The sequence below is a fragment of the Leucoraja erinacea genome, chromosome 11 (assembly GCF_028641065.1).
Source record: "Leucoraja erinacea ecotype New England chromosome 11, Leri_hhj_1, whole genome shotgun sequence".
Taxonomy (NCBI): Eukaryota; Metazoa; Chordata; class Chondrichthyes; order Rajiformes; family Rajidae; genus Leucoraja; species Leucoraja erinaceus.
In genome coordinates, this window is record NC_073387.1 from 29,206,256 (window position 1) to 29,221,635 (window position 15,380).

General features: G+C 37.8%; 1 protein-coding gene across 4 annotated transcripts; it reads right to left on the reverse strand.

Annotated features, from left to right (window-relative positions):
* Positions 1–484: 484 nt before the first annotated feature.
* pwwp2a (PWWP domain containing 2A) lies at positions 485–13,839 on the reverse strand. Of its 4 annotated transcripts, XM_055642945.1 has the most exons (4): positions 13,623–13,834; positions 8,390–9,351; positions 3,590–3,641; positions 485–1,194 (listed from the first exon to the last, which is right to left on the reverse strand). In XM_055642945.1, the coding sequence occupies exons 1-4, from the start codon at positions 13,817–13,819 to the stop codon at positions 1,035–1,037; spliced, it is 1,371 nt and encodes a 456-aa protein (XP_055498920.1). In that variant the 5' UTR covers positions 13,820–13,834; the 3' UTR covers positions 485–1,034. The 4 variants fall into 4 exon arrangements, with proteins under 4 accessions (XP_055498920.1, XP_055498918.1, XP_055498919.1 ...); XM_055642943.1 differs by lacking the exon at positions 3,590–3,641 and having other exon boundaries at positions 1,057–1,194; positions 7,672–9,351; positions 13,623–13,839; XM_055642944.1 differs by lacking the exon at positions 485–1,194 and having other exon boundaries at positions 3,609–3,641; positions 7,672–9,351; positions 13,623–13,839.
* Between the last annotated feature and the right edge of the window lie 1,541 nt (positions 13,840–15,380).

Sequence of the window (15,380 nt, forward strand, 5' to 3'; positions counted from 1 at the left end):
CTCTCCCAGGACTCCACATCCATGTCGAGCGCCTTCATATCTCTCTTGCAGACATCCTTGTATTTTTGCGTACAAGGTTTTAATTATCACACTTGTTTAATTATTTTACATCCTTCAGTTTTCCCCAACACTTGTGGTATCTTAAGCACAATTTATTTGTGTTAATTGCCTCACTGTTTTAGAACTCATAATAACAGTATTTTCTTTTGAAACCCGACTTCATCCCACTGATTAATTTGAAATCCTGGTGATCACTCTTTGCATCTTCTCCAATGGGACAGGGATCCCTGCTGAGTTGAAGGAGAACCCTTACCATATAATATAATGCACCAAGCATTAAATTGCATCACTATTCTAAATAACTACAAAAGCATGCATAAACTTGATGGCAGCGTCTGGGTTGAGTGAACCATGATATCATCCCCATCAGAAATAAATATTTAGGTAACACTGGCTGAAGGAAATTAGACATCTACTACCATAATACAATCTAAATTTTAATTTCTTTGAACTGTTGTACACCACATTCGTAAAACATTCAATTTTATGCAATCTTTAAAGCTGAATCACATAATTATGTATTCAAGTTTGACAATGACATTGGGCTCCTTTTGATATGAAGACAAAAACTAAAATATGGACCATAGCTTAAATATTAAGCAACCAAGCAAAAGCCAGTAGAGAGCAAATACAGTACTACATGTAAAAAAAATCCCTGACACAATTTCTAAAAATGAATTCATAATTAAAATCCAATGCATAGGATTTATTTTTAAAAAGGCTACAGTACTGGATTCATTAAAGGTGGGTTAATCCATTTGAAAGAGGGAACATCACATGAAAAGAATTTCTAAGAAAGAACTCGCATTTCAAGTGGGTCATATATAGTGAATATGTGTCAGAAAAATCTTAACATGCATTAAGTATTGTAAAATCTTTTTTAAAAAATATCTTCCATTTTCCATGTGAGAAAGCAATGTACAGTAAGTACAAGTGTCAGGTTTATTTTGAAGAATAAAAAGTCACTGATTTTCTTAATTTTCTCCCTCTCCAACAACTTCCCAAAATTTGAACTCTGGACAAGATAATGTATCTGGCCAAGCTGCATGTTTGATTGCCACGTAGTGCAGCTCCATGAATGGCAGTGTAGTGGACATCATCGGAAAGTGCAGCCAGAGCCTTAGTGTCGCCGAGCTAAAATAAAAGGGAAAATATACAAATTAAAACTAAACAGTATAAAGGTGATTCCATTCAATCACAGCAGGATTGCAAGCATCTGATGTTAAGAAATGGTATTGCTGTCACTTGAGTAGAAGCCAGCTATTTTGTGCTTGATTGGTTAGTAATCACTGCAGTGGAAATTGAAGTCACTTGCAGCAGATGTGCATACAAGATTGGGGAACAATTTTCAGTACTAATTTAATGTTTTTGTAAATAACAATGTAAACACCTTGTCTTTCTTTGAGGCATGGCGTTTAATTATAAGATAGGTAAAAGTTACCATCAATTCAATGGTACAAAGACAAAAAAAAAAGCTTCACTTAACAATTCTACTACTTAACACCTGTAGGATGTATAACACTTATGCCAAACTATTCATTATTATTTGACATCAGGAAAAAGTGATGAAATAAAAACAATATTAATTAATGTTCTCACACCGTAACATAAAGGAGTCAAATTGTTTTCACTTTTAAAAAAAAGTCTGACTGCATATGTAAGAGTGCTCTATGAATGCACGTCTGATTCACCTGCACTAACAAACTAGCTGCAGTGTTAAAATCTGCACTGTCTGCAAATCTGACAATATCTCCCTCCAAGATTACAAACTGCTATTTTCTCAGTTGTCAGGCTTTAACAAACAGGAAAAGAACATTGAACTAAAATCCATTCTTTGTTGGAAAGCAATAAAATATTGTAGATTTAATATAGGTTCAAGTATCATTTCAGTGACGAGCACAAAAATCTAGACTAATGTTCCTGGAAGAATATAGAAACATAGAAAGTAGGTGCAGGAGGAGGCCATTCGGCCCTTCAAGCCAGCACCACCATTCATTGCGATCACGGCTGATCGTCCCCAATCAATAACCCCTGCCTGCCTTCTCCCCATATCCCTTGATTCCACTAATCCCTAGAGCTCTATCTAACTCTCTCCTAAATCCATCCAGTGATTTGGCCTCCACTGCCCTCTGTGGCAGGGAATTCCACAAATATAGTGAGAATTGTATTGTTGAAGGAGCCAGCTTTCTGAAACACTTACAACTGAGACAACAGAAAAGCTTATATATCGATCAAAGCACTATTTTGGAGTTTTGGACATCAATCCTTTTCGGTATTACCTCTTAATTCTACATTTCTGTTTGTGTATGTATGATGGGTGCAGATATGCAGTGGCACAGCTGGTAGAGCTGCTGCCTCAGTGCCAGAGACCCAGTTTCGATTCTGACCTCGAGTGCTGTTTGGAGTGTGCACGTTTTCCCTATGATTGCATGGGTTTCATCCGGGTTCTCTGGTTTCAACCCACATCCCAAAGACAAACAGATTCAAGGATTAATTGGACTCTAAATTGCCCAGTAGTGCATACAAAAGTGGGATAACATAGAACTAACAAGAATGGGTCATGGACTTGTTGGGCGAAGATCCTGTTTCCACACTATGACTATCAACTACTATCTGATGATGAGTGTACATATAGAGCTATTTATATTGGTTTGCTTTCTACTTTCTGGAGAAATAAAATGAGCTTTGTCAGATAGACATGGTCTCAGGCATATCAATGCTTTTTTTATTAAGTAAAAACACATCTTACAGATGAAAGAAAAAGTAATTGAAAAAACTAAATATCTGTACCTTGCTGTCAAGCCTACCAGATTTACGAGAATAGTTGACCATTTTTAGACTAAGCTAGAAATAAGAACTCATCCTTCCTCGTATATGATAAAACATGTAAGGCAAATCATGCAATTGGTCAGGTCACTGGCCTAGAACCTTGCTTATTTCTTCCAGCATGATCCTAGAAGCAGTATTTGATGATAAACATTGGCACTTAAGGGTTGGCTGTACTGACAAAGACTTTGATGGCAGCATTGATGACCTCCACGTCATGTTCATTGACCAGCTAAGGAGTCTCTGTTACTGCATGCTTCTGTACATCGTTCAAATTTAAAATCACTGGTGACCCATATTCAGAATTAGACGACGAGTACACACACATAACTAAGAACATTGCAAATATCTTAATTAAATAAAAAGTACATGTAATGTTCTATCAACAGCTACTGATTCTGATGGGATTACTGTTCTGGTACATGGGACATGTTCAGCAGGCAGATTTCCGATCTGAACAACTGAGCAATCTGTGGAAGCTGGCAGTGCTGTGGATGGATCCATGAGTAGTTTATGCTCAAGAAAAGATCAGATACAGGTTAATCTCAACAAATCTTAATGGAAGTTTGCCCCATTTATTTTAGTCTTCAATCCTTATTTTTTTCTTACTCTATTAACGTACTAGTTGGCAGTATCTGTGATAATTTTTACATGAACTCAAATTATGAATACCAGGGTGATATTTTATCATTCAAATCCTTACCATTTTGCCTTATTGTATTTGTGGATGTTAAGTGAATAGAACTTGTAGAAAGCTAAAAAAAAAAATGCATTAAATAAATACATTCCTCACCCAAATATAATTTAAATAAAAATGTATGTTTACCTTAAATAAGTGTAAAGAAAATATTATGAATAAATGTGAAAATTTTCAACATCTGTAGCAGTAACTTTGCATTCTCCTTTATGCCAATTTATTTTGTATCACCAAAATACCCATTTGATCCTTCGTAATTTCTGCCTCGCAGATGTTATGCAATTCTGTTCATGTTCTTATATAAATTGTGCACATATTGTTCACTAGTTACCAAAACAAGATTTTTGTTTTGCTGTAATCATTTTATTTTGTTTAAACCTGATGCAACTGAACTATCCAAAGCCCAGTTTTATTTTCTTTGTGCCGATTTCTAAATGTATTCATTTTACTTTGTAAATTTTGTTTATAACTTAATATTCTATCAACATTGCTCAATTGGCAGCACTAAGAAAATTCTGACCTTAAATCACACACCAGGACTTGAGCACAGAAAGTCTTGGGTGGCATTGGCAGATCTGAGGAAGTGCTACAATGTTAAAGTTGTCACCTTTAATGATACAGAAATTTATTTGGCATTAATCTGTCACTCAAAATTACTTCAGTTTAGAAAAAAAATATTGGTTCAGATCTTGCACTTACATCTGCCTGTTTTTAACCTATGAAATGTAACCAGGACTTTCACTGTAGAAGAGGGCATTTGATATTGTTCTACTTATTGTTAGAGCATTAGGAGAATTTTGATTTTTTTCCTCCAGTGCTTGAAAGTTACAGATATGAGAGGTCTATAGAAAGATAGGGATCACTTCAGGTAGACCACTGACAACAAAACTTGTCAGGTTTAAGTCATAATCTTCAAACATCCTTTACTTCAATCGACCAAAGATTGTGCTGCTAATGGTGAATTTCTTCACCGTTGTCTACTTATAGACAATAGGTTACTCTAGATATTGGGGAAAGCGCTCAGATTTTCCAGGTCTTGCTACAGAACCTTTGTCTTGCACATGTTGCATACTAGGCCCACACATTCCCTCATGCTTCCATTAAAGCAACAAAAGTGGCTTGGAGTTTAGTAGATTTTAAAATGCACACAAATGCATGTGCTCGTTCATCCACAAAAATATGAAGCTAAATTGCAGCCTTCTACTACTATTTGGGGCAGGCGTATGGACATCTGTAATGTGCCGATGAACTTCCTTTGGATCCAACAAAGCAGTAGATTTCTACAGATTTTCCAGGCTGGTGTAAATGCTGCAATTCCCAATAAAATCAATGGGAAAAAATGCCCGATCAAAGGTCAGCAAGTGGACCGTTTTACTTGATTAAATTTAAATGTTCAGTTGTTTCAACCATGTGGGGATGACAGGGTGAATTCAGTCTTTTGTCCAGGGTAGAGGAATCAAAAACAAGAGGACATATGTTTAAGGTGAGAGGGGCAAGATTTAATACAAACCTGAGCAACTTTTTCTCTTCAGAGCGTGGTGGGTATATGGAACAAGCTGCCAGAGGAGGCAGTTGAAGCAGATATTATAACAGCATTTTAAAAGACATTTGGACAGGTACATGGATAGGAACGGTTTAGAGGAATACGAGCCAAACGTAGGCAAATAGGACCAGCCTATGGATGCGGCATCTTAGTCACCATGGATGAATTGGGCTGAAGGGCCTGTTTCCATGCTGTATGACAATGTTAGTTTTTAAACTTACTTTATTATAATTGACTAGAACTAAATGTTTTCAAATGTGAAGGTTTCAGATTTGATGGCAAGACTTACCTGCTGCCAAAACATTGCTTGAAATGGAGCACAGGTAGCTGACTATGGTGAGAGTGTTCCAGATGTGCTGTTGATGCACTTGGGCTCCAAGGTGAGTGTTCTCAGGACCACAATAAAGGAAACAATGTGGTCCAAGTGAGCTAGTCAGTAATCTTTCAGTTAACAAAAGATGTCTTCCATTTTCTGTCCATCGCTATGACAGACTGAACCATTTGTGGTTTGCACCTCTCACTTGTTTTTATTTCAGGGATTCTTTACTTTGAATCGATTAGAATCACAGACAAAAGCCACATACTGTTAAATGGAAACTTGAGTTTAAAGGTCAGTTTACACAATGGAGCAAAAAATGCCATTAAAAGAGTAGCTAGCAGCGAAGAACGCATCAGCTCAGATTCTTTTTCGAATGCATGCCAAAATGAAGCAGTATTGGTCTGAGTAGTCATATAGGCCTGGGTTAAAAATGGATGGAATGTCACCCAACTCGTGCAATGAATGTGATATGGTGATTATAAAATTCTGAAAATTCGACTGCTGCTAAATCCTAGCAGATCCGAATCCCTTCTGGTGAAGGAAAACCTTCCAACACTCGTTTTGCTGGTTAATGCTACTTCAATTCTGCAAAGTTGAATTTTAGGTCTCTGCAGTGATAACCCAAGTTGTAAAACAAGTTCAAGACAACTAATATGGGAAAAATACACGGGCCATTTTAAAGGAGACTTATATCCAGGAAACCTAGTTGTTAATGTTTTGTACTTCAATTGGGAGGCATCTCATTTGTTTGCATCGTTCAGACCAAGGAACCATCATTAAAAACTGCCGATAGGAATGCAAATTCATAACATTTTACCAGAATGGATTTGGATAAAAATAGAACTGAATAATCTTATTCTCATTTATGATGTTCTGAAGTGACCACTATGATAAACAAGTTTGGTTTTCTCCTTTCAGCATTTACTTTATTCATCTCAAGAACATTTCCCAGGGATCTGTATCTGGAAACGCTGCTATACACAGAGTATACCAACTTTTGGTCCATTTTTCCCCCGCCCCACATCACCTGAAATTCACAACCAATTAGTTATATAGATAAATAAGTCAATTTTATGCATAGCATGGTCTCAACCAGAAAATGAATGATCAAACGAGATGATGCTGCTCGAAGAATATTGGCTTGGACATTAGGAAAACGTGTTTATTTCTTAATAGCGTCATTGAATCTTTTACATTCAATTGAATAGGAAGATTGGTCTGCTTTAATGTCTCAAGACCACAGATTGTTTTTGATATACTAGTACTTTAACCTGTGTAGTTTATACATAATGACAGTTGTTTATTTTTTACCGTAGTATGCATAACCCAGCCACTGACTCAGTAAACCAAATTCAAACTTTAAATTTTACATTTTTTATGCAGCTAATTTTCAGAACTTGGTGGTGCACATTTTGGTAATCTTTTATATAGGCAACCTTTTATATAGGTAACCTCTTATAGGCAATGGCTGAGTTCAAGCAGAAGTAATCCTACAATAATGAATATGATGAACTGTATGGTTTGTTTCTAAAATAAATAAGAAATTCAAAGCAAAATATTACAATAAATTGAGATAATTATTCATAAAGAAAACTCTTTACTCCAATAAATGTCCATATTCAATATATACTTGCACTAAAATCCTTTGTCCAATATGCATCTGTCAAGTAATTTGATTTCTCACACTGGAAATTTTGGGGGAATTAGTAACAAATACTAAACCACTCAACGGGTTAACAGCTTTGGAGCATTTTTTTTTTTTAAGCTTTTTCTGGGGGATCCCAAGATACAGAAATGCAATCATAAATCATACTTTTAACAGCTGGACACTGACACGGTAAGAATCCAACACAACCTGTAGTACACAGATGTACGGCTAGGCTAGTACACATTTCCTCAAGGGTAAGGCTCCTACAAATCTAACGTGAAGTTTCCATAGCAACTAGGCCTGAAGAAACTGGCTTTCTCCTTGAATTCAAGTTATATGTTCTTACTATTTACCAAATTTCTGCCCTCGATGATGGGCAGATGAAAATGATCAATTATGAAGTGTTCTTCTTTAGCACAATGCTACAAAATAAAAGCCAGCATTCTTTATTCTAAAACTAGCTGCTGTTGAACTGCACCCACTAGATCAATAAGCCTAATTTAAAATTCTGCAATTAGTCATACATATTTAAATTTGGGCATCAATTTAGTGGAACCCCGGGCGCTCAACTTGCCTACCTTCTTTGATGTTTTCATGTTTCAAACTGTGTCAGCAGGGCCCGCACCTCAGGTGTCAGCTGCTTTGCAGCCTTGGCTGCCTCTGTGATGGCCTTACGGTAAAGGCCCTTTCTCTTCTTGTTAAACCGTAACTGAAAGTTTTCTAAAAACGGAGAGACTTGGGAAAGAGTCAGGAAAGATGTTGTTGGGGACCCAAACCATGAAATTCTGGCCTCCTGCCTTACTAAAAAGCCATTATCTCTACGGCTTACAGTTATGGTAAGTATGCGAGCAGGCCACCAAGGGAAGCCGTAAATCTTGGCCCACACAATGTCACCTACACATATGGTCTTGCCATCTGGAGTCACACACTTAGAGACATTTTTGGTAAAGATTTTCATTTTCAAGGAATTAGTGAGTTTTTCTTCTTTTGAGGAGGAAGAGGAGCAAGGTACATGCATGCTGCCTGGTGGAAAGTCAAATGTTTCAGTAGAGCTACATTCTGAGTTGGAGGATTTTAGATCATCTGCGCTATCACTACTACAAACTGAAAAGGTGGAAGAGTCTGATTTATTTTGACTGTAGGTCATATAAACAGTTATATTGCCTCTGCTGCCCCTTTTCCCCAATTGTTTTTCATCCTGCTCACAAGGCCACTTTATTTCCCCGGTGTCTTTATTCTCATCAGTGGACTGTTCCAACCCTTTTGTAGGACTATCTTTTTCAGGAGGCTGCTCACCTGCTGAGCTGGAGGTGCAGCGAGGCAGTGTTTTGGAGGCTGTCTTGCAGTTGCGTAGTCTCTCAAGTTTAGCCTTGTAAGCAGAATCATTTTCTTCATTCCTGTATCTCTGTGGCTTTAAGCGAATCCTTGGAGGGAGAGAGCCAGAGTTGGTAGTTAGAAAGCGCCGTGTATAATGAATTTTGGGAATGGAATTGCCAGAAGATGAAACGTCTTTTTGTTGCTTCTTTTGAACTTTCTCTTTGGCTAGTTTTAACATTTCCCTGGCTTTCATATGATCTATATTCTTATTCTGTAACACTTTCTTAGGATTCAACTGCACTTTAGAAGTGTGTACTTGAGATGAAATTTTGACAACTTTGCCCTTGCCTGGAGATAAATTTGTAATTTTAATGACAGTATTGCGCTTTTGACCATCACACTGAGTTTTTGCTTCCACTTTGTGTTCCATTTTCAATCTCTTTGAAATATTGGGCACATTGTCATTTTTCCTTTTTTTGTCCTCATGTCGAGAATTATCATTAGTACTGCCACCCCTTTTCAACTCCTTTTTATCTGTAGAAATGCTGTTTTTGCATCGATCACATAGAACTTGCCTTGGTCTAAGTTTAATAGAGTTCATTATGGAAGTGGACTCTTCTTTGAACATTTTTCGTTTAGGTCGCTTAATCCTTCTTGGAGGAGGCTGAGGTATAGGCTGGTTGTACGTATGTCTGATAAACAAAGGAGGTGGATAAGGTGCTCCTTCATAAAATAATGGAGCAGATTTTGCAGTCCACAGGCTTTCAGCAACATCAGCCTGTGTAGTGGGATCTGGAGATGCTTCATCACGAATAACAGTAGATTTTGAATTTATTTGGGTCTGTTGCTGGAATGCTTCACACTCTAGTTGCAGTAGATCAGCTTTATCCTTGTATTCCCTTTTTGGAAGTACAGTCACAGGAATTCCATATGGTCCAAACCTGAGAAGGTATAGCACCAAAGTGTGTGTAAGTCTTAATTCAGATATTTATATTTTGCACCAACCTTCATAAAATAAACATGCTTTCGACTATTCCAATTTTGCATTTCAAGTAAAAAGACCAAGATGCACCAAAACTGTTTACTGTAGCCAAAATTCAAATTACTACATTTGTTCTATTAGGTGCCATTTGGTATAATCTGCAGTAGCATTCCTTGTTACTTACCTGGAAGAACCCCAATGTTTCCAAAGCATGTGTGATTGAAGCACAGTGAAGGTAGGTATATCATTATTTACACATGTTTTGTAAAGTTATCAGTAAGAAGATTTAACACAGATCTGATTAGCAAAAACAAATCTAAAACTGGGATGAAACAAACAGGTTGACTATTGATGTAATAGTTAAATGACTATCAATACTAATTTGTATTTATTTAAAACATTTGAACACAAACAGAACTCCTTATGTCTACTCTACTATTAAATAAGACCATTGTTAATCTGGTTTGGCCTCCATATCCTAACTAAAACACTAGATTCCATAGTCTGCAAATCTCTCAGCCTTAAATGTACTTAATGACTTAAGCCCTGTAAGTTTCTCGGGTACAGAATACCAAGCATTAAGAACCCTTTGAGAGAAAAAAAAATCGTTCTTATTTCGGTGATTTCCAAATCCTGAGATGCCACCTCTTGAAGATTTCATTGAGAAGCATCCTCTCTGTAGCGCACCAATAAGCCATCTGGGCATCATGCATGTTAAAATACAATAACTTTTTAGAAACACTGGAAAAGTACAGGCATAATCTGCTTAATGTTTCCCATTACATAACATTTATACTCAAAAATCTATTCCGTAAACTTCTTGCATTCCCTTTAAGACAATAAAATTGTATGACAGTAATGATTTCAAGGCCTATAAAGTCATAGCAAAACATCCCTAATTTTGTATTCCATTCCGCTTGTAAGTCCAACCTTCCACTTGCTGTGTCCGTAAGCTAAATCTATACTCACATGCAGTAGTCTTCCATTATTTAAACAGTCTGTTTATCCTACTCTTTCAACCAAAGTGGAAGAAATTATGTAACGATTTAAAAAATATATATACTTTGATCAATAACGTCTTCTACATCGTTTATTCTCATTGATGCCTTATAAGTGCAGTTCTGCCCCCTCTTCATCTTTCTTATGTGTAAAAATCTAATTCTTATGTCATGATGAAAAAATTACTGTAGTAGAAGCAAAATGCAATTAATTTCCCATCGTGTTCATATTTACATTTTTTTTACCATTCGATCACAAAATAACACTGACAGTGGTTATACTGGTCTTCTGTATTTAAGGCCGTAGAACATGGATAGCTAATCACAAGTGTCAGAAACTTTTTTTTAATCTCCCCCCCCCCCCCCCAACTTTTTATATTCCTTCACAATGTTGTTCTGGATGCACTCATTTGACTCTGATTTATGCAACCCCATCAAACAAACGTTAATACTAAAATTATGGTAGAATTCTAAACCATTGATTCAACAGGCATATCCTTTTTGAACTGAACTGGCACGGTGAGCATTAGTTTCCACCAGGAATAAGTACATTTTTTAGAGTTAAAAATAATTGAATGATTTTCACCTAGCGACTTGTAAATGTATCTTACAATTTGTATTTAAAATTTTAATAATCCCTATTTCTAAAGCCACACTGAGCCAAATCAATGAACCATTCAACTCCTATTTGCAAAAAAAAAAAAAAAAAGACATGTAAAGGGTGCTTCAGAGTCACACTTTTTTGAGGGATGCCCACAGAAGTCAGGTATTTCAAACCTCTGTTCCAGCACAATGAACGGCATGAATGAATGACAGCAGCAAAGGAGAAGCTCGCCTTAGATCATAGCCTTCACACTACCTTGATGAACATAAACCACAAACAGGCATTTTGTCAGGACAAAATCCCAAATAAGGGTTCAAAAATAGCACAGAACTATTAACAGTTGTAAAATATAGCCTGACAGTGGGAAGTTGAGCTTACATTACAAATAATTAACAAGAAAAACAAGAGGCTTGTCATCTCCAAATGTTTGATTATTTGAAGCAAAAATGCATTCCTTAATAATTTAGGTGAATATCCCAAACATTTCCTAACAGGAATTTTACTGAAACTTTGTCGTCATACAGAATATCTTGAAAGTAAACTAACTCATTGTAATAGGGTAAGCTGACACGCCACTAGTTACATCGATTTAGATGGGGTACTTGGCATTGGATTACAATGTATGATGTACAAAAGCAGACAAGACTTGACTAAAGGAATTCTTCATGTGCTTGCTTGGAGTCGTATATATTTCTTAATGCTTTATTATGAAAATATAGGTTGCAAGGCATGGTATCATTTGCAGAATCATTGTCTGAAATACTGGTTAGATCTTCTCCCAAATTGCCAAGTATGACTCAAATTTAATTTTTTAAATGTGACAAAAATAAATTCAGAACATACATTCAGACAATTGAACAGATGGATTCTTAAAAGGATGAATTTCAACATTTAATTTAAGTCATTAAAACTAATAAAGATTAGACAGAAAATGAATGCAAAGTGGGGGCATGGAAGGTGGGACTTAATTTTATGGCTTTTGCTGCTATATAATCCAAGCAGATAAGAACAGATGCTGTTAACTACACAATTTCAATAGCCTGTCCAGATTTAACATGTCAATTTCACAAAAAGCAATTTAATTCACCAGTATATGTGATATACACAGCAGTGAATGTCCAATGTGTATATGCTGCTGCGTTAAGTTAATGTAAGGGTTCAATTAAGGAGTAGAATACTAGGGCTTTGTGCCCCCCCCTCCCACATACACACACACACACAATGGTATAATTTGATCCAGGAACACTAAAATACTTGCACCTATTCTCATATTTAAACAACTTTCCCGCAGCCAACTGTTCAACAAAGAACACCTATTGGGTCTGAAGAAGGGTTTCGGCCCGAAACGTTGCCTTTTTCCTTCGCTCCATAGATGCTGCTGCACCCGCTGAGTTTCTCCAGCTTTTTTATATACCTTCGATTTTCCAGCATCTGCAGTTCCTTCTTAAACACCTATTGGGAACATCTTGCTCTCACCAAATTGATAGGAGGATACATGGAAAATGGGCATTTAAAGTATTTTGGAGCCCAGAAAAGGCCATGAGGAGCAGGGTCTTCGCACCTATACTCATTAAAAAGTATTGTTACAAAGCTCTGTATTGCTGTATGATCTGGAGTAATTTCCCAAACCTGGAAAATTAGTTATAGATTGCAAGTTAATAAATTATTAAAATATAATGCAAATAAACAAACTGCTGCATCTGTGGAAGGAAATGGATAGACGACATTTCGGTCTGGACCCTTCTTCAATTTTTGTTCAAGATTCCAGCATCTGTGTCTCTACTAAAATATAATGTCAAGTTTACTGTTTACACATAAATTCTACGCTTGGAAGTGTGGTTCAAAAGATGTCTACAATTCCCAATTTTTTATTTCATTCCCACTCAAAAATTACCAACTGCTCATGCAAGTAACGTAAAGTAAATGGGAATACATTTGTTACACAATATTGATGGGATCAGTTAAAGATATTTCGATGGTTCAAGTAATACTTTAGATTCGAAGGCTCAAACTAGCTTGTTCGTATAACAAGTCATATTTTCATTTAACATCCGACATTTAAGTGTTTGGCTATTTGCGATTTGATGATGCCCAAAATTAATTTAAAAAGTTGGTGCCATCGTGCACAAAGTAAATCCAAGGACATGGAGAGGATTTTGATAAATAATCCCTCCCATTATGGACATTAAAAGTTCAGATGAAAGAGGATGCGTTTAATTACGGGGTGGGGTGGGGGGAGAAGAATACAGTGCAGTACAATCGGAGCTGTGCAGGGGCTGGGCTGGACAGGGCAGCGCCTGCGTTGCCCCCTCTCGCTCAGCCCGTCCTGCGGGCGCTGCCTGCGTGCCTTCGGAGCTTTCAAGATGTAACGGAGCACGGAGGAAGGGCAGACGGCCATCGACAGGCTCCGTCTCCCCTCCCTTCGACCATCCGTCCGCGCACGGGCTGAGGCCGGCACAGCGCGCCACTTTTCAGGCTACGCGGAAGTGCCGCTTGGCCTGCCCCCGCCCTCCAGGTAACCAGCTGCAGTCCAGGCCTCCTCCGCCTCTGTGTGTGTGTGGGGGGGGGGGGGGGGGGTCCGTTTGTTTTGCGGGGGAGGAAGATTTCTCTCTGTGTGAGACTCGGTACCTTCTAGAAATGTCCATTAGAACCCCCGAGAAGAGCTTCTCTTCGAAGCGCAAGGACACGACCAACGCGTCTTCGACGATATGGTCCACCGTTACCCTCACTTCAGAGCCCACCAGGAGTTTCACCGCGGGGACACCAACACCCACGGCCGCCATTTTGCCTCCTCCCCGTTCCTGAGCGCCGTTTCTCTTCTGCATCCGCTCCACGGCTCCCGGCCTGGCCTTGGGGGCGGGACCAGCACCACCTCCCGCCCCTTTGCCTCATGTCTATTGGATGGGACCGACAGTAACCCTCCTCCCATTCGTTACTGCGAATCGTCTATCAAAGTCTAGCCAGGACCCCATTGTCCGGCTGCGGCAGCGATTGGACGACTAAAGTGTCCGTTAAATGGCATCACGGCCAAGGTACATTGCGATTGGTCGAATGAAACGTCCGTTCTGGAACCCCCGGCGTTGCCATGGCAATGCACATATCTTACGTGAAGTAGTGAGATTTCGACATGGCGGGAGGGATTGTCAATGAAAAGCCGCCGTCGAGAGGCGCAAAGTCGCTCCTGACTCGTCGGCCCGAATGTCAGTCATAGGGCACAAAGCATCAAAGATCTCTGCTAAGCATCGTTTTGTACAATCGATTGGGAATAAATAAGGATGTTGTTGGAATTATCTTCATCAACTAGTTTCGTGCAACTGAGGTTGTCATTTCATTACAGAGCAATGTCACATTACAAACGTGAAAAAAGTTATTTTTTTCCCTTTCCCACGTGTCTGAGCAAATCTTTAACGTCTCCCTATATTTTCAAAATAGAATGTGAATAAACCCGGAAGAAAATGTAATTATGGATGCATTTCGTGTTATTTATCAAGGATAATTAATATGGTTGTAGAATAGTTACGAATAAGAATTTGACTTTATTAAGTTACGATATCTCCAGAAATATTCCTCAGGTCTGAGGCGCCGAGTGGCCTTTTTCTAATAGTTTAAAATAAAAAAAAACAATTTAACACAGGAATTCCGAAAGCATTTCATTAAGCTTTTGCAATCTGCAATCTCAACACGATGTGCTAAAGAAAGTTTCCAGTTCAGAAAGAGTTGATTGCTGAAAGCACGAGAAAGTATACCATGCGCCCAGTGGATTTTAAAGAATGCATTTGATATGAAGGTCTCACGCCCTTAGATATTTAACAGTGAAAATATTTAGCAACAATGTCCCTTTAGCAGGTTGCTCACATAGTGTGATAGTCTAAAATAAATTTAAAAAAAACAAATAGTATAAGTTCGACAATGAAAATTATTTAAAGTGTTTGACTGACAGGACTAATAAATTATAGTGCTGTAATTATATCAGTCTGATTATTAAAAGGGGGGAGGAAAAGAAACTGCTTAGAAAATTCCTCCCCCTCAACCAAAATCAATTGTGTTAGATGCTAAAATCACTGCTTATTCTTTTTTTGGATAATAGTGAAAGCAATTTTATTACTATCTTACTGAGGTTGAAGAATATCTAGCAACCCATTTATTGCAGTACTTTTAATATATTTTGGCAAGGTTTTATTTTTAGAAAATACAGTTACTGCCTTCATGGCTATCTGTTATGATCGATTCGAGTTGTTGATCATGTTCTTATAAATAGCTCGTGCCAATTTGACGTTTTCAATCCCACGGTCAGTTTTCTTGGCAGGCCATAAAATCCTGACCTGTATTATTCCATGTTTATTTCCTGTTTGTTTCTTATATCCATTCATTCAGAACCCTTTATGG

Coding starts and splice junctions, on each gene's coding strand:
- pwwp2a (XM_055642943.1), bottom strand. CDS start 13,819: ATGCAGAAGAGAAACGGCGCTCAGGAACGGGGAGGAGGCAAAATGGCG. Junction 9,352..13,622: donor CTAATGGACATTTCTAGAAG/GTACCGAGTCTC, acceptor ATACCTTCTCAG/GTTTGGACCATATGGAATTC.